This window comes from Bison bison, unplaced genomic scaffold (assembly GCF_000754665.1).
Source record: "Bison bison bison isolate TAMUID 2011002044 unplaced genomic scaffold, Bison_UMD1.0 scf7180017864238, whole genome shotgun sequence".
NCBI classification, from domain to species: domain Eukaryota; kingdom Metazoa; phylum Chordata; class Mammalia; order Artiodactyla; family Bovidae; genus Bison; species Bison bison.
Window position 1 is genome coordinate 509,344 of NW_011494810.1, and position 23,527 is coordinate 532,870.

At 36.5% G+C, this 23,527-nt stretch overlaps 1 protein-coding gene across 1 annotated transcript in view; it reads right to left on the reverse strand.

Annotated features, from left to right (window-relative positions):
* GCSAML (germinal center-associated, signaling and motility-like) overlaps positions 1 to 23,527 on the reverse strand; it is a 59,350-nt gene that overhangs the window by 16,589 nt on the left and 19,234 nt on the right. Inside the window, exons 5-6 of the mRNA XM_010846625.1 lie at positions 12,505 to 12,564; positions 9,026 to 9,075 (exon numbers count right to left, since the gene is read on the reverse strand). Of these exons, the coding sequence (XP_010844927.1) occupies positions 9,026 to 9,075; positions 12,505 to 12,564 (110 nt within the window). The remainder of the gene's footprint in view (positions 1 to 9,025; positions 9,076 to 12,504; positions 12,565 to 23,527) is intronic.

Consider the following 23,527-nt stretch of genomic DNA (forward strand, 5'->3'; position numbering starts at 1 on the left):
AATACAAAAACCTCTACTAGCCAAAGCAATCTTGAGAAAGAAGAATGGAACTGGAGGAATCAACCTGCCTGACTTCAGGCTACACTACAAAGCTACAGTCATCAAGACAGTATGGTACTGGCACAAAGACAGAAATATAGATCAATGGGACAAAACAGAAAGTCCAGAGATAAATCCACACACCTATGGAGACCTTATCTTTGACAAAGGAGGCAAGAATATATAATGGAGAAAGACTATCTCTTTAACAAGTGGTGTTGGGAAAACTGGTCAACCACTTGTAAATGAATGAAACTAGAACACTTTCTAACACCATACACAAAAATAAACTCAAAATGGATTAAAGATCTAAACATAAGACCAGAAATTATAAAACTTCTAGTGGAAAATTTGGGCAAAACACTCTGACATAAATCACAGTAGGATCCTCTATACCCACCTCCCAGAGTAATGGAAAAAAGGCAAAAATAAACAAGTGGGACCTAATTAAACTTAAAAGCTTTTGCACAATGAAGGAAACTATAAGCAAGGTGATAAAACAGCCTTCAGAATGAGAGAAAATCATAGCAAACAAAGCAACTGACAAAGAATTAATCTCAAAAATATATAGGCAATTCCTGTAGCTCAATTCCAGAAAAATTAACAACCCAATCAAAAAATGGACTGAAGAACTAAACAGATATTTCTCCAAAGAAGACATAAAGATGGCTAACAAACATATGAAAAGATGTTCAACATCACTCATTATCAGAGAAATGCAAATCAAAACCACAATGAGGTACCATCTCACGCCAGTCAGAATGGCTGCTATCAAAAAGTCTACAAATAAATGCTGGACAGCATGTGGAGAAATTAAGGAAACCCTCTTACACTGTTGGTGGGAATGCAAACTGGTAGAGCCACTATGGAGAACAGTGTGGAGATTCCTTAAAAAACTGGAAATAGAACTGCCTTATGACCCACTAATCCCACTGTGGAACATACACACCAAGGAAACCAGAAGTGAAAGAGACACGTGTACCCCAATGTTCATTGCAGCACTGTTTATAATAGCCAGGACATGAAGCAACCTAGATGTCCATCAGCAGATGAATGGATAAAAAAGATGTGGTACATATACACAATGGAATATTACTCAGCCATTAAAAAGAATGCATTTGAATCAGTTCTAATGAGGTGGATGAAACTGGAGCCTATTATACAGAGTGAAGTAAGTCAGAAAGAAAAACACCAATACAGTATATTAATGCATATATATGGAATTTAGAAAGATGGTAACGATGACCCTATATGTGAGACAGCAAAAGAGACACAAATGTATAGAACAGTCTATTGGACTCTGTGGGAGAAGGCGAGGGTGGGATGATTTGAGAGAATAGCATTGAAACATGTATATTATCATATATGAAACAAATCGCCAGTCCAGGTTCTATACATGAGACAGGGTGCTCAGGGCTGGTGCACTGGGATGATCCTGAGGGATGGGATGGGGAGGGAGTTAAGAGAGGGGTTCAGGATGGAGAACACAAATAAACCCATGGCTGAATCATGTCAATGTATGGGGAAAACCACTACAATATTGCAAAGTAATTAGCCTCCAATTAAAATAAATAAATTTTTTAAAAAGAAAGAGGGTATTTTCCTTTTTATTTATGCTCTTAATATGTATTCACAACCTGCCCAAATAAAACAAACAAAAGTGTGAATTCAGCAACACTCTGTTGTTATTGAATTGATTCTGTGAGTCCTAGATTGTGAAAGAAAGCACACATATGGTATGGAACAGAATGAATGTCTAGATACTGATGCACTTACCAGAAAGTCTGGACTCAATACTGCAATTCACAGAGTTGAGAGGCACATCTAATTATTAACTAGAGTGGCTGCCTAGGAATTAATCTCAGTAAAGGCCTGTATAAAAAGGCATTACTGCTTCAGGTTGTAATTGTCTCCTATTACTGCTGCCATGGAATTAAAAGACACTTACACCCTGGAAGAAAAGCTATAACAAACATAGAGTACTAAAAAATAGAGACATCACTTTGCTGACAAAAGTCTGTATAGTCAAAGATATGGTTTTTCCAGTAGTGCTACGGTTGTGAGAGCCGGACCATACTGAAGGCTGAGTGCCAAAGAATTGATGCTTTTGAACTGCGGTGCTTATGAAGATTTAGAGAGTCCCTTGGACAGCAAGGAGATCAAACCAGTCAATCCCAAAGAAAATAGACCCTGAATACTCATTGGAAGGACTGATACTGAAGCTTCAATACTTTGGCTACCTGATGCTGTTAGGGAAATTAAACTTCCCTTGTAGCTCAGTCAGTAGTCTGCCTCCAGTGCAGGAGAACTGGATTCCATTCCTGGGTCAGGAAGATCCCCTGGAGAAGGAAATGGCAACCCACTCCAGTTTTCTTGCCTGGAGAATCCCATGGACAGAGGAGCCTGGCAGGTTACAGTTTATGGCGTTGCAACAGTCAGACACGACTGAGAGATTAAGCAAGAGCACGCGCACGCACACGCACACACACACACACACACACACACACATACACACACAGTCTTACTTAGGCTTCAGAGACAAAGCAGAGCAGGCGTCTGACTTTGCTTCTAACCTGCCTGGAAACTGCCCTGACTGGGAGTGACTGGGAGTGACTGCATGCTGTGAGTGCAAGACTTTCAGTACCTTACATAAAATGGGGGAAGAGTCTTGAAATTGTTGAGCCCCTGAAGGGGACCTGGCCAACCAAGCCCCAGGCTTAACAACATTCCAAGTTTTACAAGACAAAACAAACAGAATTAGCATGAAACTAGGCTCGCAATAGATATTAAGAAGAAGTGGCAAGATACACAGAAGAACTGTACAAAAAAGATCTTCACTACCAAGATAATCACGATGCTGTGATCACTCACCTAGAGCCAGACATCCTAGAATGTGAAGTCAAGTGGGCCTTAGAAAGCATCACTATGAACAAAGCTAGTGGAGGTGATGGAACTCCAGTTGAGCTATTTCAAATCCTGAAAGATGATGCTGTGAAAGTGCTGCACTCAATATGCCAGCAAATTTGGAAAACTCAGCAGTGGCCACAGGACTGGAAAAGGTCAGTTTTCATTCCAATCCCAAAGAAAGGCAATGCCAAAGAATGCTCAAACGACCGCACAATTGCACTCATCTCACACGCTAGTAAAGTAATGCTCAAAATTCTCCAAGCCAGGCTTCAGCAATACATGAACCATGAACTTCCAGATGTTCAAGCTGGTTTTAGAAAAGGCAGAGGAACCAGAGATCAAATTGCCAACATCTGCTGGATCATGGAAAAAGCAAGAGAGTTCCAGAAAAATATCTATTTCTGCTTTATTGACTATGCCAAAGCCTTTGACTGTGTAGATCACAATAAACTGTGGAAAATTCTTCAAGAGATGGGAATACCAGACCACCTGATCTGCCTCTTAAGATACCTGTATGCAGGTCAGGAAGCAACAGTTAGAACTGGACATGGAACAACAGACTGGTTCCAAATAGGAAAAGGAGTACGTCAAGGCTGTATATTGTCACCCTGCTTATTTAACTCATATGCAGAGTATATCATGAGAAACGCTGGGCTGGAAGAAGCACAAACTGGAATCAAGATTGCTGGGAGAAATATCAATAACCTCAGATATGCAGATGACACCACCCTTATGGCAAAAAGTGAAGAGGAACTAAAAAGCCTCTTGATGAAAGTGAAAGAGCAGAGTGAAAAAGTTGGCTTAAAGCTCAACATTCAGAAAACGAAGATCATGGCATCCAGTCCCATCACTTCATGGCAAATAGATGGGGAAACAGTGCCAGACTTTATTTTTTGGAGTTCCAAAATCACTGCAGATGGTGACTGCAGCCATGAAATTAAAAGACACTTACTCCTTGAAAGGAAAGTTATGCCCAACCTAGATACCATATTCAAAAGCAGAGACATTACTTTGCCAACAAAGGTCCGTCTAGTCAAGGCTATGGTTTTTCCAGTGGTCATGTATGGGTGTGAGAGTTGGACTGTGAAGAAAGCGGAGCACCGAAGAACTGATGCTTTTGAACTGTGGTGTTGGAGAAGACTCTTGAGAGTCCCTTGGACTGCAAGCAGATCCAACTAGTCCATTCTGAAAGAGATCAGTCCTGGGTGTTCTTTGGAAGGACTGATGCTAAAGCTGAAAGTCCAATACTTTGGCTACCTCATGCAAAGAGTTGATTCATTGGAAAAGACCCTCATGCTGGGAGGGACTGGGGGCAGGAGGAGAAGGGGATGACAGAGGATGAGATGGCTGGATGGCATCACCAACTCGATGGACATGAGTTTGAGTAAACTCCAGGAGTTTGTGATGGACAGGGAGGCCTGGCATTTTGTGATTCATGGGGTCTCAGAGTCAGACATGACTGAGCGACTGTCTGAACTGAGGCTTGGATTTGGTCACAGATTGATGATGATATCAGTTTGCATCTGTCCTGGGATTATAAATGGGAGACCCAAATTGCAGTCTTTGAAGTCTCACCCATGGAGTGGACATGCTGCCTGAGACCCTTTCCCAATTGGAACTCTAGATGTCCTGTGACATGGGACTTCCCAGAGCTGATTGAGTCTGAATGTTGGTCAAAATCCAATATGGTGATGTATCTTTTGCTCTTTCTATTTCTCCTTTCTTTTAATGTTAGTATATTGAAAGTAAGCTAGATAATTCTCTAATATCTGTATTATTTATTTGTATATAACAAGTGGCTTATTTTGTTAACAAATCCTGTGAACCTGAGATGAAAGTGAAAACTTTCTGCAAAACAGATGCAAAGAGCTGGCTCATTGGAAAGACCCTGATGCTGGGAAAGATTGAGGGCAGGAGGAGAAGGGGGAAAAGGAGGATGAGATGGTTGGATGGCATCATCAACTTAATGGACATGAGCTTGAGCAAACTCTGGGAGTTAAGGACAGGGAAGCCTGGCCTGCTGCCATCCATGGAGTCGCAGAGTCAGACATGACTGAGTGACTGAACAAAAACTGCTGTAACAAATTATCACAAACCTGATGGCTTAAAACAATGCAAGTTTATTACTAATATCTTACAGTTTTAGATACTAGAATTCTGAGTCTCACTGGGCCAAAATCAAGATGTTGACATAGCTGCATTCCTTTCTGGAGATTCTAAAGAAGACTCAATTTCTTTGCCTTTTCCAGCTTCTGGAGGCTACACTCATTCCTTGGATCATTGTCCCCTTCCACTGCTACAAACAAGCAATAGCTGTTTGAGTTTTTCTTATGCTGCATCACTCTGACACTGTGCTGCATCACTTCTGCTTCTCTCTTCTACATTTTAAGAGCATTTGTTCATCTCCCCACCTAGAAACCTTGAATCACATATGCAAAGTCCCTTTTGACATTTAAAAATAGAGTCAAACTTGGATATCTTTGGGGGCCTTTATTCTGTTAATACCTGTTTGCGTGCTCAGTAGCTCAGTCCTGTCCAACTCGTTGTGACCCCATGAGCTGTAGTCCACCAGGCTCCTCTGTCCATGCGATTTTCCAAGTATTTTCCAATACTGGAAAGGGTTGTCATTCCCTCCTCCAGGGGATCTTCCCAACTCAGGAATTGAACCCACATCTCTTGTATTGGCAGGAAAATTCTTTACTGCTAAACCACCTGGGAAGCCCCTTATTCTACCTACTACCCATATATTCCTTGTTATAAAGCCAAAAAAGGAAAATATCTAAAGATTTAGGAATATAAGAATATTTAAATGAATTTAGTGCTATAACCTTCTCATCCTTGCCCCAACATCTCAGAAAATGGCAAAGATAACCTTCCTTTCCCTATGTCCATGAGATAACACATGGTAACCATCACAGTGCTTTCTAAATTGCAAATTTGTCTTGCTGTTTGTATTTTGGTAAGTCTTCTGGCTCTGTTATGATTCATACACCATTAATAGACTGCCACATCTTTCCTGCAGTTCAACCCAATAATTATGACTGATATGTAATTATTGAAACCAGGAATGGTTGAAGTAAGAAACTTCCAAAGGAAGAATCTCAAAGGTATGAGAATCTGGGCTTAGTTACATCAGCTGATTAGGTTTAGAGGCAGAGCAGATGCCATCAGTATTTTTTTAAAAAATGAGACACAAGTAGTCCACAGTACAAATGGCAAAAGACTTATTAAAATGGTCACTTGGGTGGAAAAGCCTAGCCTAAATGACTGCTCTAACAGACCTTTAGGGAAAGAATGAGAACTCTAAAGACTAACTGATTATCTGATTGTTTTTGGAGCACATAAACAGAGAATATGATACTTTAAATTTGTGGTTCAAGAGCTGATTAAAGGACCAAGGAAACCTCCCTAAAAAAATCTTATTTTACCTTAGCCCACTAATAATAGAAGGGAATTTTTTCCTATGTCTATGTCATAGTGTGTTGAAGGGGTCCATAAATATATCCAATGAATATTAATTACCATGACTTTAAAACAAGGGTGAAAGCAGATATGTTGACCAATTTGCAGTAGCATTGTATAGATTCTCCCCAAATGGCTCTGGTCCAAATGGAATGTAAACTAACTAAAAAAAGCAATAAAATAATTATTGACTTTAATATCAAAAAGATGCAGAACCAATACAATATTGTAAAGTAATTAGACTCTAATTAAAATAAATAAATTTAAATTTTAAAAAAAAGATGCAGAGGTGGTAATTTTGATAACTTTTTCACTTAATTTCCCTTTTTGGCCTCAGTAAATGTGGCTGGGTCTTGGACATTTTCACAAACTTAATTAGATAACTTCAGTGGCATTTACTGTTGCAGACGAGGTCTGTTAATTCACTAAAGCAGTGCATTGGCATATATTTAGATACATTTGCTTTCATGAAGAGACACCAGTGCTACTTCATTGGTGTATTTCAGGGCTTTATCAATTTCTGTCTATCTGTCAATATCTGCTTTGCAGGAACATTGATCATTTCATATATCTGCAGGACATAAAAACAATCTACTATATACAGGACATAAGGCTGATAGATCCTGGTGAACATAAAGGGACAAGTACCCTAGAATACTTTAGATATATAGTTTGCCATAGGAAAATGAAGGAACCTTCACCTTGGTGAAGTTTTGGGGGGCGAGGGTGGGGGGTAGTAGCCTGAATTATTTCAGGATAGCCCCACCTCAATCCAGAGAAGGCAATGGCACCCCACTCCAGTACTCTTTCACCTGGAGAAGCCTGATAGGCTGCAGTCCATGGGGTTGCTAAGAGTCGGACACGACTGAGCGACTTCACTTTCACTTTTCACTTTTGTGCATTGAAGAAGGAAATGGCAGCCCACTCTAGTGTTCTTGCCTGAAGAATCCCAGGGAAGGGGGAGCCTGGTGGGCTGCCTTCTATGGAGTCGTACAGAGTCAGACACAACTGAAGTGACTTAGCAGCAGCAGCAGCAGCCACCTCAATCAATTTGCATCTACTTTTCCTGTAAATAAAAGTAGCACAATATTTGGTGAATCTCAGGATTTGCGTTGGAGTTGGGCTCAAAGGAATAGCAAGAGGGCATCACTATAGATCCCGTAAACATTAAATACTTAAAATTTTAAGTTTAGGACCTCAGAATTTTAATTAAAAAGGGTAAGTTTGATGAGAAATTTAACTTGCAAAACTGGCAAGATGAAACAGAAAATGTGAATAATCTATAACTACAAAAGCATTTGCGTCTAGAAGTGAAAAAATTGCTTACAATAAACATTTTCCTCAGATACTTTTCACTAGAAAATTCTACCAAAGATTAGACAAAATAAAATAAAATCTGTCATACAGAAGCTCCTCAAAAGAGTAGAAAGTTTCTAAATCTGGGTCAAACACCAGCATTCCAGATGTATTGAAACAGGATAGCATCAGACAATAGAGCAATGGTCAACAATTGAGGATCCAAAGAGTACAGTGTGGTGTCAAATAAATGAAGGAAGGAAGAATTTCAGGAGGGAGATGCTGAGAAACATTTTCAAGTGCTAGAAATACAGTGATGGAGATTAAGTTTGAATGTTGTCCTTTAGAGTCTGTAGTTACATCTGAACAGAGACATTCAACTTTTTTTTAATGTGATCCATACTTAAAAGTATATTTTATATCCTGGTTCAGTATAACCATATACATATATAAAATAAAAATAATTCTCATATAACAACTATATGTGCAGTGCACTATGATGCTCTTTAAGCATGTTATTCTAATTATGGCTGTGATGCAGTCTGGTAAAATATGTTGTTTCATAGTCCACTGAACATGCTTAATGGAACAGTAGTACCAGAAGTAAACTACTCTGAGCTTAGACTGGGAAATGCAAAGTCCCAGATAATGAGGCCATACAATTCTTTCAAGAAGTTTGACTGTAAGATGAGAGGACAGTTGAAGCAATAGTGATAAGAAAATGTGAGTTTTCTTCATAATTGTTCATTTTGAGTAATTGCATGATTACTACAGTGGTAAAGAATGTGCCTGCAAATGCAGGAGATGCAGTGTCAATCCCTGGATTGGACGGATCCGCCGGAGAAGGAAATGGCAACCCACTGTAATATTCTTGCCTGGGAAATCCCATGGACAGAGGAGCCTAGTGGGTTATAGTCCTTGGGGTCACAAGGAGTCAATACAACCAAGCAACTAAGCGACAACACCTAGATACTATATTAAATGGAGTAAATGCTTTAAAAAAAAAAAAAAACACTCAACACCAGATAATATGAACCTATTTTAAAACTTCAATATATAAATTAAAATTGGCATAGTTTGGTTAATTCCTTCCCCTAGAAATCTATAAAATGCTGCCAGAAATAAATCATGTTCAAATACTACTGTAATATAAAGAATAAAGAGATCAGTTTTGTGAGACAAAAACAAGTAAAGGACCATCACATCCCTATAAGGACTCCAAGCAGAATTTCCTCCAACTGGACCATAGTATCAGAACATCAGCTAATTTGTATGTTTACGACATCCCTAGTATGAAAAATATTATGAAGCAATGACTTACTTTTCTTATCTTGACCTTGATTTTCTATCTCAAGTGTAGTCACTTCCTGCCTACAAAGGAAAAAGATAATAACATGAGACACTCCAATTCTCTGAAGCCAAAGTTGCACTTGAAAGAAACATTTCATTGCCCTTAACTTAAGCTCATTGCTAAATTTATAGTTCAAAGGTTAAATAAAATTAAATACTTGCTTACTCTCCTTTCAGAAAAACCATGAAATATAGTTAATGCTGTATTGTATAATTGAAATAGGCTCTCACATCTTTAAAAGATAAATATGTGAGATGATGGATGTTTTAATTACATCAGTGGGGCAATCCTTTCAAAACATATACATAAATCATCAAGTACTCTCTAATTATCTTAAAACTTTGTCTTAAAATTTTATTTTTTAATTATACTTCAATAAAGGTGAAAAAAGGAAAGCTACACAAATCTAAGAAAAGAAAGAAAAGTAGAGAACAAATTCCACAAATGCCAACAAAGTATTTTATGAATTTATCGTACTTAGGAATTAGTAAATTGTTTAGACCACATATATTGTATATTATCATATATATGAAAAGCATATGTGCAATATAGTGAAACTAGGAATGACCCAAAGGATAATACTAAAATTCAATTTATTTCTCTGCTTTATCTTTAAAGATAAATCATAAGTTCTAGAAATTATAATTACAAACTTGCAGTGACAGACATTAAAAAGTATGGGCTAGTGATGAAAGAAATAGAGATTATCTCTACAGCCACACAATTCCACACCACATAACAAAGAAGAGACAAAGAGGGGGTGAAGTTGCCAACACAACTTTTGTTTCCTTTTCCCAGACTCTTAAACTTGAAGGACAAAATGGAAGTGACAAAGGATACAACCTATAATGATATTCCCAACTCAAAGAGGGTAATGCATACAAAACAGAGATGTGCTCAGAGCAGAGGGAAGAAAATATTTGGTGAGGAGGCAATCTGAGACAACATACTAAAATCAAAGCCTGAGTCTTAGACTATCTCTCCTCTCCCAAAAAGTAAAAGTGTTAGATGCTCAATCATGTTCGACACTTTGTGACCCTGTGGACTATAGCCCACCAGGTTCCTCTGTCCACGGAATTCTCTGGGCAAGAATACTAGAGTGGGGAGCTATTCTCTTCTCCAGGGGATATTCCCAACCCAGGGATCAAACCCGTGTCTCCTGTGTTCTAGGCAGATCCTTTACCGCCTGAGCCTCCAGAGAAGCACTCTTGCTAAACCAATGGACAAACACACACACTACTTTATCTCACAAATGACCTGCTTGCACAGCAAGGTCCTAAGCACAAAGTTGCTCACATGGACTGAATTATATATATATATATAAAATACATGGAGCAGGAAAGTGGGTTAGCATAAATCAAGGGGGGGGAAATTGAAAGAAATGGCAAAGCTCAAAGCTTTTAGAGAAAGTAAAATACTAGTAAAAGCATGGCAAAGTAAAAAAAAAAAAAAAAACAAGCAGTACCATAAAAAAAATACTTGAGACTAAAAAGTAAATGGTAGAAAATAAAGAGGTAGAGTGGTTAGAAATATAATGATAATTATGACAAAAAAGAAATCTTAATATCACATAATTGCTATTTCAAGACATGAGAACCAAACAATTAAAACAAAAATATCCAAAGACATTTTTAAAAAATAACTCCTGAAATAAAGACTTGAATCTTAAAATTGATTTTATGGGTGAAAAAAACACAAATCATAGGGGACATTGATGTGTAACAGCTTCTGAACTTCAAGAATAATGAATCCTGGAATATCCATGAGAAAACGTTACAGATATAGAATGCAATCAGAACATTAGTTCAGAAACATCACAAGATATTTTCTACCTCTTCTCCAGCTACAAAATGTAAAGAGGAGTTGCAAAGAGTCACAGTGAAGGCATAGCCACTCCATTATTTCTACATTTTCCTTTGTGCAGAGAAAGCATAGCTGAAACTTAGGAAATGACTGATTCCTCAAAAATTATTTCCTGTCACCAACAAACATCAAGGTCTTCCTCTCCATCCCCCATACCTTCACACTTTGTAAGACTAGAAAGGGTCATCTCAGAGACAGAAAAACAGACCTTGAGATGAAATGATTAGGAAAGGGGTTGAGTGCAAAGATATGAAAAGCTCATGACTGACAAACAAGTCATGGCGTTTCTGTTAATCTAAGCAGTGGCAAGATAAGAGTGTCCAGATATAGACTGCTTTTTCACTGCCTTTTTTTTTTCCATGAGTGTCTTGTCAGGGTTGGGTAACTAATAGGCACTAACAAGTTCAAGCAAAGGTTAGAGCCTTCACATGCACTTGGTCTATAGAGGAAGATGGAATGTAAAAAGCCAAACTAACAATATAAAGTTACAAGTTAAAAGAAAGGCATTAGAAAAATATGAATCGATGCTTTCAAATAGTGGTGCTGGAGAAGACTCTTGAGAGTCCCTTGGACTGCAAGGATATCAAACCAGTCAAGCCCAAAGGAAGTAAATCTTGCATTTTCATTGGAAGGACTGACACTGAAGCTGAAGCTCTAATACTTTGGTCACTTGATGCAAAGAGCCAACTCATTGGAAAAGACCCTGATGCTGGGAAAGATGGAGGGCAGGAGGAGATGGGGGCGACAGAGGTTGGATGGCATCATCGACTCAATGGACTTGAGTTTGAGCAAACTCCAGGGATAGTGAAGGATAGGGAAGCCTGGCATGCTACCCTGGGGTCACAAGGAGTCGGACACAACTGAGCAACTGAACAATAACAAAATATAAAGAGAGGGGCAGTGTAGAAAATCAACGTGGTATGGAAACAGCATTCTTACATAGTCTAGTCAAGGAGCTCATAGAAATCATAAGAGCCAGCATCTCCAGAAGAGATATTTTCTATCACAAACAAGGAAAATGAAACCCATGTGCACTAGCAAAGCAGCATGCGCCAGGGCCCTGAGGTGAAGAAGATTAGTGGCATGAAGGATATGACTTCCTGGGAGAAAACGGGTGAGCATGCAGGGTGAGGAATGATATTGGAGACATACACAGGAGTCAATCTATATTGAATTTTAGTCCGTGATGAAGTTTGGATTTTATTCTGGGTGTAATAGAAAAACATTGATGGGTTTTAAGGGAAAGGCATGATTAGATTTATATTTCCCCAAATTATTCTAAGTATGTGGAATAAGTTGGAAGTGTGGTCATTCCAAATAACCAACCAGAAACAAATATCCTTTATATCAGCTATTCATTCATGCATTTGCATTATATAACTATTAAGAAACAAAATATGTGTACTAATGAGCCAGTTTTAATGTTTAGAGTCTCCATCTAACATTCTACCAAGTCTTAGAGGCAATTGCCAAAGAATTTTATCATTGTGGTTGTAAGAGGTCTAAGATAGGACATTAGCTGTCACGGTACAGAGATTCTGGAAGTAAATCACTGGAGAAAATACTCTGAAATGCTGTGTTCTTACCGTTTTCTTTTCACGTCTGGGCTTACCTTCCCAGGCTCCTTTTGATTGTCTTTCAAGCAACTAAAAAACACACAAGAAAAAAAGAGATTGTTACCTCTTTCCAAATCTTTTTGTCTCCTTTTTTAGCTTTCCTTAACATTTTTCAAAAAATGGGGTATAGTTGCCTTACAACTTGTGTTAATTTTTGCTGCACAGTGAACTGAATCAGCTGCTTCAGTTGGATCTTCCCCCAGCCTGTATCCCATCTATCTAGGTCATCATAGAGCATTGAGCTGAGCACCCTCTACTATACAGCAGGTTCTCACTATCTCTTTTACACATCATGGTATTTATATGTCAATCTCATCCCACTTCACCCCGTACATGTCCACAGGTCCATTCTCTATATCTGCATCTGTATTCCTGCCCTACAAAAAGGTTCATCTATACCATTTTTCTAGATTCCACACATACATGTTAATGCATGGTATGTGTTTTTCTCTGACCAATTCACTGTGTCTGATAGACCCTATGTCCATTCACATCTGTATAAATGACCCAACTTTGTTCCTTTTTATGACTGAAAAATGTTTCATTGTATATATGTATGACATATTCTTTATCCACTCATCTGGATTTAGGTTGCTTCCATATCCTGGGAATAGTAAATAGTACTATAATGAACACTGAGGGGCATGTGTTTGAACTATGGTTTTTCAGAGTATATGCCCAAGAGTGGGATTGCTGGGTTATATAATAGTTCTATTTTTAGTTTTTTAAGGAAACTCTGTACGGTTTTCCATATGTTTTCCATATATCCGTTTACCTTCCCATCAATAGTGAAAGAAGGTTCCCTTTTCTCCACACTCTCTCCAGCATTTGTTGTGTGTAGATTTTTTGAAATGGCCATTCTGATTGGTGTGAGGTGATACCTCATTGTATTTTTAAAATACATTTCTCTAATAATTAGTGATATTGAGCAATTTTTCATATGGCTCTTGGTCATCTGTATGTCTTTCTTGGAGAAATGTCTATTTAGGTCTTCCACCAATTGGGGTTTGTTGTTGTTGTTGTTGTTGTTGAGCTGTTTGTATATTTTGGAGATTAATCCCTTGTCAGTTGCTTCTTTTGCAAGCATTTTCTTTTCCCCTGTTCTCAGGATTGTCTTTTCACCTCATTTATGGTTTTCTTTGCTGTGCAAAAGCTTTTAAGTTTAATTAGGTCTCACTTGTTTATTTTTGTTTTTATTTTCATTACTCTAGGAGATGGTCAGAAATGATCTTGTTGTGATTTATGTCAAAGAGTGTTCTCCCTATGTTTTCCTCTAAGAATTGCATAGCGTCTGGTCTTATGTTTCAGTTTTTAGTCTATTTTGAGTTTACTTTTGTGTGTGGTATAAGGTTCTAATTTCATTCTTTTACATGTAGCGGTCAAGGTTTCCAGGCACCACTTGTTGACGAGACTGTCTTTTGTCCACTGTATATTCTTGCTTCCTTTGTCATAGATTTGGTACCCATAGGTGATGGGTTTACCTCTGGACTTTCTATCCTGTTCCATTGATCTGTATTTCTGTTTTGTGCAAGTATTTTACTGTTTTAATTACTGCAGCTTTGTAGTGTAGTAGCTTAAGCAAACCCCAGGAGACAGTGAAGGACAGGGAAGTCTGGCGTGCTGCAGTCCCATGGGGTTGCAAAGAGTGGGACATGACTGAGTGACTGAACAGCAGCTGAAGTCAGGAAGCTTTATTCCTGTAGCTCCATTTTTCTTTCTCAAGATTACTTTGGACATTTGGGGTCTTTCACCTTTCCATATACATTGCAACTAATTCTCTAAAAAGTGTTGTTGGTAATTTGATAGGGATTACATTGAATCTGTAGGTTGCTTTATGTAGCACAATCATTTTTCACAATATTGATTCTTCCAGCCCAAGAATGTGATATATTTTTCCATTTGTTAGGGTTATCTTCTATTTCTTTCATCACCATGTTGTCTTATTGATTTATAAATACAGGTCTTTTGCCTCCTTGTGCTCAGTTAATTAGTCCTATTCAACTCTTTGCAACCCCATGGACTGTAGCCCACCAGGCTCCTCTGTCCATGAAATTTTCCAGCTAAGAATACTGAAGTGGCTTGCCATTTCTTACTCCAGCTTTCACCTCCTTAGGTGAGTTTATTCCTAGGTATTTCACTCTTTTTTGTTGCAATGATAAATGACATTGCTTCCTTAATTTCTCTTTCTGATCTTTCATTGTTAATGTATAGGAATTCAAGAGATGTCTGTGCATTAATTTTGTATCTTGTAGCTACCAAATTCATCAATTAGCTCTAGTAGTTTTCTGGTGGCATCTTTAGGATTTTTTTTATGTTGGGTATCATGTCATCCGCAAACAGTAACAGTTTTACTTCTTCTTTTCCAACATGAATTCCTTTTATTTGTTTTTCTTTTCATATTGCCATGGCTAGCTCTTCCAAAATTATATTGAATAACAGTGGTGAGAGTGGACATCCTTATCTTGTTCCTGATCTTAGAGGAAATGCTTTCAGGTTTTTCACTAGTGAGAATGATGTTTGCTGTGGGTTTGCATTATATAGCCTTTGTTATGTTGAGATAGGTTCCCTCTATGCCCATTTTCTGGGTATTTGTTTTTTAATCACAAATGGGTGTCGAATTTTGTCAAAAGTTTTTATTGCACCTATGAGATGTTCATATAGTTTTTATTCTTTAATGTATTAACATGGTGTATTACATTCATTGATTTGTATATACTGAAAAACCCTTGCATCCCTGGGATAAACCCCACTTGATCATGGTATATAATCTTTTTAATGTGTTGTTGGATTCTGTTTACTAGTATTTTGTTGAGCATTTGCATTTGTGTTTCTCAGTGATATAGGTCTGTAATTTTCTTTTTCATGATACCTGGTTTTTATCACAGTGATGGTGGACTAAAGAGTGAGTACACTTCTCTTACTATTAAAAAGAAGCCTGCTTTTCCTTTTTGTTAAACTTCTTTTCCTTTGAAATTGACAGTCATAGATACAGAATGCAATTTGGAAATTGACCAGAAGCCAGACTTATGATGGAACAAAATTCTATAATCTGATCCTTGATTCTCTCAGTTTAATTTTTTATAATCAGGAAAGTTCCAGGGCTTGGACTGATCATGATCTGGCATGCAAATTTCCTGAGTTCTCCAGAAGAGATAGGAGGTGCCAAGAAGGTTGAAAGCACCTTACAATGGAAAGGTGCAGCCTCTCCAGTGAGTCCAGGTAGCATAAGCATGCTATATGTGTCTATGTGGAGTACTAGGACTACTGATCCTGGCCTTCTGAGCCAGAGTAAGATTCTCTAAAGCCTTCTGTTTTGCCATTCATGTACATGTAGAGCAACATAATCCTCACCTACATTCAGAGAAGTGTATGTTGTGCATATTATTCTTATGTTTATTCTCATTAAAATCATTATTATGAGAATCAAGCAAACATTGAATGATGAAGCTACAATGGGAGAAACCAGCAACTTGCATGATTATATAATGGTTACAGAATAATTCATCATAGACCAAAGCCTGTGATTCAGTTAATCAAATTTTTCACTATGTGCATTGTACAAACATATCATTTCTTGGAATGGTCTTTTCCCACTAGTATCAAATCCTCAAAAATAGTGTATTCTCTTGTTTCTATATAAGGGTTCATGTAAAATACCTCAGACTATGAGCCTCATAGTTGTTACTGACGTTATTGAGAGAAGTCATTTCTTCAGTATTAGTGTTTTAAGTTCAAGAAACATTGTTAGATATTGACATACAGGACTACTAAGCAAAGAGTAGAACTTGTTAAATACAAAGTATATCAGATTTGCAGAGGAAGGGAACCTTTTCTTTTGATTCTGATGTAGAGATTTCTGGATAATATTCAAAAACTGTCAAGTTTGGAAGTTAAGTTTAAGTTTATTTATTTTAATTAGAGGCTTTTGGGAGAATGTCATTGAAATTTGGAAGTTATAATTACTTAGTAGTATAGATTGTGAATCAGGAAAAAATTTTGGTGTCCTCTATCTTCTGTTCTTTTTCTGTTTCTCTAGAATCCAGTTTCTCATGATTTTATTTTTCCAATCTGATCAATGAAGATTCTCCTTGAGGTTTTCAATGATTCTCTAATTTACCCTTTTAAAGGCTGTTTGTATTTCAAAATTAAAAAAACAGGGTCATAAAGTTCCTAATTTAGAAGGCACTTAGTTAGAATTCCATGTCATTAGAATTACCGTACATAAATAGGCATTTATGAATTGTCATACATAAAGTAAAAGATTTTGTTTTAATCAAACAGAATTCAGATACCATCAGGCATTGATGACATACAAAGATTTGTTGAACGAATTAATAAATTGTCAATTTTCTATCATTTAAAAACCATGTATTAAGCTTAAAATGTATGCTGGCCAAAGTCCTGAGACAAGGGCTGATTTTTCCATATTTTCTGTGCTTTTTTCTTTCTTTTTAAAAATGTCCCAAATGTATGACTTTAACTTCTTAATACATCGTAGCTTCACAAAAGAAATCTAAATAAACACCAAAACTCAATAATTTGTACAATATTTCTCCATCCAATTTGAGATTTTTTATTTTCCATAAGTTCTTCTTTCCACCTCAAGAAGACTCTTCAAAATTTCATTTAGCGTAGGTTTGTTACTGATGAAAACTTTTAGCTTTGCTTGTCTGAGATAATTTTATCTCACCTTCTATTCTAATTGAGTAGAATATCTTAGGTGCTGGACAGTATTTTTCATGAGTGTATGTGCATGCTCAGACGTGTCCAACTCTTTGCAACCTCAAGAACTGTAGACTGTCAGAATTCCAGAAAATCATATATTTCTGCTATATTGACTATGGCAAAGCCTTTGACTATGTGGATCACAACAAACTGGAAAATTCTGAAAGAGATGGGAATACCAGACCACCTGACAGGCCTCCTGAGAACCCTGTATGCAGGTCAGGAAGCAACAGTCAGAATTAGACATAGAACAAGAGACTGGTTCCAAATTGGGAAAGGAGTACATCAAGGCTGTATTTTGTCACCCTGCTTATTTAACGTATATCCAGAGTACATCATGCAAAATGCCAGGCTAGATGAAACACAAGGTGGAATCAAGACTGCCAGGAGAAATATCAATAACCTCAGATATGCAGATGACACCACCCTTATGGCAGAAAGTGAAGAAGAACTAAAGAGCTTCTTGATGAAAGTGAAAGAGGACAGTGAAAAAGTTGGCTTAAAGCTCAGCATTCAGAAAACTAAGATCCCTGATGGAATATAAGTGAACATAAAAAAGGACATTTATGAGAAATCCACAGCTAGCATCATACTCAATGGTGAAAAGATGAAAGCCATTTCTCTAAATTTAGGAACAAGGCAAGAATGCTCATTCTTGCCACTTCTATTTAACATAGTATTGGAAATTCTAACCAAAGCAATTAGGTAAGAAAAAGAAATAAAATACATCTATATTAGATGAGAAGAAGTAAAACTGTTCCTATTTGCAATACTTTATATAGAAAACCCTAATGTCACCAAAATGTCTATTAAAATAAACAAATTCCTCACAATTGCAGGATATAAGATTAATATTCAGAAATCTTTTGTGTTTCTGTACACTAATACCTATTCTCAAAAGAGAAAGTTTAAAAAAAAAAACTATCTTGTTTAAAATTGCATCAAAAAGAATTAAAATATCTGGGAATAAATTTAATCAAGATGGTGAAAGATGTATACTAAGAAAATTATACATTGATGAAAGAAATTGAAGATGATACAAAGAAATTGAAATCTATACTGTGATTTTGTATTAGAATAATTAATATTGTTAAAATGAGCATTCTAATCAAAGCAATCTACAGATTTAATGCAATCTCTATCAAAATACCCATGACTTTTTTCACACAACTAAAACAAATAATCCTAAAATTTATATGGAACCATAAAAGACCCAGAATTTCTAAAGCTTTCTTGAGAAAAAAGAACAAAGCAGGAAGTATCACTCTCCCAGACTTCAGAGTATACTACTTACATACAGTAATCAAAACGGGTTGGTCCTGGCACCAAAAAACAGACACATAGGTCAAACAGAAAAGAGAATCTAGAAATAAATTCATATATCTATACCCAGCTAATCCTTGGCAAGAATATACCAATTGATAAAACAGTCTTTTCAACAAATTTTCCTGATAAAAAAGGACAGTTACATGTAAAACAATGATATTAGAAAAATTTCTCACATTGTACACAAAAATAAACTCAAAATGATTTAAAGACCTAATTGTAAGATTTGTAACCATAAATTTCTAAAAAAATATATAGGCAAACACTCTTTGACATGTTACAGCAACATTTTTTGCCAAAATAAATAAAAGCAAAATAAACAAATTTGATCTGATTAAACTTAAACATTTTGCACAACAAAGGAAATCATTTATAAAATGGAAATACAACCTAAAGAATGGGATAAAATATTTGCAAAAGATGAGCTCAACTAAAGGCTCATATATCCAAAATATATAAATACTTCATACAATTCAGTATCATAAAAACAAACAACCCAACCAAAAAATGCGCCTGAACAGACATTTCTTCAAAGACATACAGATGGCTAACAGATAAATGAAAAGATGCTCAACATCATAAATTATTAAATAAACATAAATCAAAACAGCATTGAGGTATCATCTTACACCTGTCAAATGACCATTATCAAAAAAACTGCAAATAACAAAAGTTGGAAAGGATGTGGAGAAAAGTGGACCCTTGCACACTGTTGGTAGAAATGCAAATTGGTACAATCACTATGAAAAACAGTATAAAGATTCCTCAAAAAACTAAAAATAGAACTACATGTGATCCAGAAGTTCCACTCCTTGGTATTACATCTGGAGAAAACAAGAACATGTGTGCAAAAGACACAAGAACTTGTATGCAAAAGACACAAGATGCTGTATGCTGTGTACATACAATATCACTATTTACAATAGCCAAGATATGGAAACAACCTAAGTATTCATCAACAAATAAATGGATATAGAAGACATGAGATGTGTGTGCATAATACACAATATTAATATTATTCAGTCTTTAATAAAGACTGAATTTGCTGCTACATAGATGGATCTACAGAAACAATGGAAATAGCGACAGACTTTATTTTCTTGGGCTCTAAAATCACTGTGGATGGTGACTGCAGCCATGAAATTAAAAGAGGCTTGCTCCTTGGAAGGAAAGCAATGACAAACCTAGACAGCATATTAAAAAGCAGAGACATTACTTTGCCTATAAAGGTCTGTGTAATCAAAGCTATGGTTTTTCCAGTAGTCATGTACAGATGTGAAAGCTGGACAATAAAAAAGACTGGTCGCCGAAGCATTGATGCCTTTGAACTGTGCTGGAGGAGACTCTTGAGAGTCCCTTGGACAGCAAGGAGATCAAATCAAGGAAAACAACCCTAAAGGAAAACAACCCTGACTATTCATTGGAAGGACTGATGCTGATGATGAAACTGAAGCTCCAATACTTTGGCCACCTGATGGGAAGAGCCAACTTATTGGAAAAGACCCTAATGCTGAGAAAGATTGAAGGCAGGAGAAGGGGATGACAGAGGATTAAATGGTTAGATGGCACCATCAACTCAATGGACATGAGTTTGAGCACACTCCAGGAGATGATGAAGGACAGGGAAGCCTGGTATGCTGCCGGGGGTCCATGGGGTCGCAAAGCTGCAAGCGGTCCACGGGGTTGCAGAGAGTCAGACATGACTGAGCAACTGAACAACGAAGTAAGTCAGACAAAGAAATAATGTTTATATCACTTATATATGGAATCTAAAATATAATGCAAATGAATATATGCAAAAGATATTCACAGATATAGAAAACAAACTAGTGTTTCCCAAAAGGGAGAGAAAAAGAAGGAAGGGCATATTAGAGATATGGGATTAAGAGAGAAAAACTACTATTATAAATAGATAACCAACTACTATTATAAATAGATAACCAAGAAGATACTGTAGAGCACTGGAATTATAGCCATTTTCCTGTAACAACTTTAGATAGAGTATAATCTGTAAAAATACTGAATCAGTATGCTGTACACTTGAAATTAATAAAGTATTAGAAGTCAAATATAATTAAATAAAAATAATAAAGTTTAAAAAATCAGAAAAAGCACATGACAATCAACTAGGTGTTATCCCAGACGGGGTAGGTTATCAATACAAATAACCAAGACATGGAAGCAACCTAAATTTACCTCGACAAATGAATGGATAAAGAAGATGCAGTACATATATTCAATGAAATATTACTCAGCCACTAAAAATAATGTCATTTGCAGCAACATAGATGGACATACAGATTGTTATCCTGAGTGAAGACAAATATTGTATGATATTGTTTATATAGAGAATCTAAATAAAATGATACAAATGTTCTTAGAAAACAAAAACAGATTCCCAGACCTACAGAGCAAACTTATGGTTAGCAGAAGGAAAGGGTCTAGGGGAGGGACTGATTAAGAGTTTGGGACTGACATGTACACATTGCTGTATTTTAAATGGATAACCAACAAGGACCTACTGTATAGCAAAGGGAACTCTACCCAATGTTATGTAAAAACCTACATGGGAAAGAGGAGAGTCAAAAAGTTGGCTTAAAACTCAACATTCAGAAAACGAAGATCATGGCATCTGGTCCCATCACTTCATGGCAAATAGATGGGGAAACAATGGAAACACTGGCTGACTTTATTTTTCTGGGCTCTAAAATCACTGTAGATGGTGATTTCAGCCATGAAATTAAAAGACCTTTACTCCTTGGAAGGAAAGTTATGACCAACCTAGACAGCATATAAAAAGCAGAGACATCACTTTGTCAACAAAGGTCTGTCTAGTCAAGGCTATGGTTTTTCCAATGGTCATGTATGGATGTGAGAGTTGGTCTATAAAGAAAGCTGAGCACCGAAGAACTGATGCTTTTGAAATGTGGTGTTGGAGAAGACTCTTGAGAGTCCCTTGGACTGCAAGGAGATCCAACCAGTCCATCCTAAAGGAAATCAGTCCTGGGTGTTCAATGGAAGGATTAATGCTAAAGCTGAAACTCCAATACTTTGGCCACCTGATGCGAAGAGCTGACTCATTGGAAAAGACTCTGATGCTGGGAAAGATTGAGGGCAGGAGGAGAAGGGGATGACAGAGGATGAGACGATTTGGATGGCATCACAGACTCAATGGACATGGGTTTGGGTGGACTCCAGGAGTTGGTGATGGACAGGGAGGTCTGGCATGCTGCAATTCATGGGGTTGCAAAGAGTCAGACACGACTGAGCAACTGACCTGAACTGAGCTGACATGGGAAAATCCTTTGAAAAAGAATAGTTACATGAATATGTATAATTGAATCACCTTGCTGTACACCTACAACTAATACGATATTGCTAATCAACTTCAAATTAAAATTAAAAGTTTAAAAAAAGAACTGTATTATCAACTATTTGAACTTCAATGCCATTATTGACTTGTACTATATTTTTCACTTAGCTTGTATTAATTTGCTAACATAAAAATTATAAGTTTAAGCAAATAGATTTTTGTTTGTCCATTATTTGTCCATTTTTCTGAAAATAATTAGAGACAGATACATTTACAGATATTGGGTTGAGACATTCAGGGGTGTTATCTGGCAGACACGCTTGTTACTTTTGCCATGCCTACATTTTTGGTGTCACTATCATGCTTGTCTTGTTATTATCACAACCTCAGACATCATGTCCATGTTCAAAGTAACTATAAAAGGGAAAGTAGATGCCATTTATGCTGAACATATTTATTAGAAAAGAAAAAGATTTCATAGGAAGCTCCAGGTCATCTCATTGAACATCTAATGATATGCCTACCTACAAGGGATAATAAAGCTGATTATATTGCTAAAATAAATAAAATCAAAATTGTATTAGTAAGGAGTCTTGAGGAATGGACATGGGTCATGCAACTGACAGTGTTTCCAATTCACATAATAGAGAAAAAAAAAGACAAGGAGAAAAACCTTTCCTAATCATTTCCTATTACTGTTAACAATCTCTCTTATTCACAAGCCTAAAGTTTACTTAGACACTGCTAAGACAGGACGGTAAAGTCAGTAACTTAATACAGTTCTGAATTGATAATGGATTTTATGTTCATTATTTGATTGCTTTCTCACTACCATCTCTGTTTATCAAACACTGATTGCTATCAGAACTCTAAGCCATTAATTTTTTAAAAAAATGAAAGAAAACTATTAACATATTTACCATCTTAGAAATCTAACCAAAAAATTTAAAGGTTATCTCAACAATTTCAAAAATTCATTTGATACTATTTAGCCACATTAATAATAAAAATTCTCATAAAATGTATTACAAGTTGGAACTTCTTTATTTTGATAAAAGCAATATATCAAAAGCATACAGCAAAGTTAATGAAAACAAAACAACAAAAAAGGCAGGAGTTGTAAAAAATGAAAAGAAGTAGAAGTCTTTTTTGTAGTTTACATATTAACTCTATGTAAAACCCAGTAGCATTAACTTAACAAACTATTAAATGACAAAGTTAGCGAGGCTGGTAGACACAAAACTATCTTACAAAATTCAATAGCATTTTAACAACACTAGGCTAGAGTAGAATGTACTTTATCTGATATTATAAATAGTACCTAGAAATCAACCTAAACAAAGAATGCAAGAAAAACAAAAATTACAACTCTTTTAGAATACACTAAAATTTTGATTAAAGTTACACACAACTGTTTTGACTGTAATAGTGGTTGCATTAACATAGCTTTTTGTCCTGAAATTAATCTATATAGCCAATGTTATCCCAATCAAAATTCAAGCTGACACTTTTGATTAACTCAACTTAGTTTTTAATAAATATGAGAGGTAAAAGTCCTCAAAAAGTTATATCAATTTTGAAGTGAAGAACAAAGCGGGCATGTTCTGAGCATAGTTAATGGGCATTGTT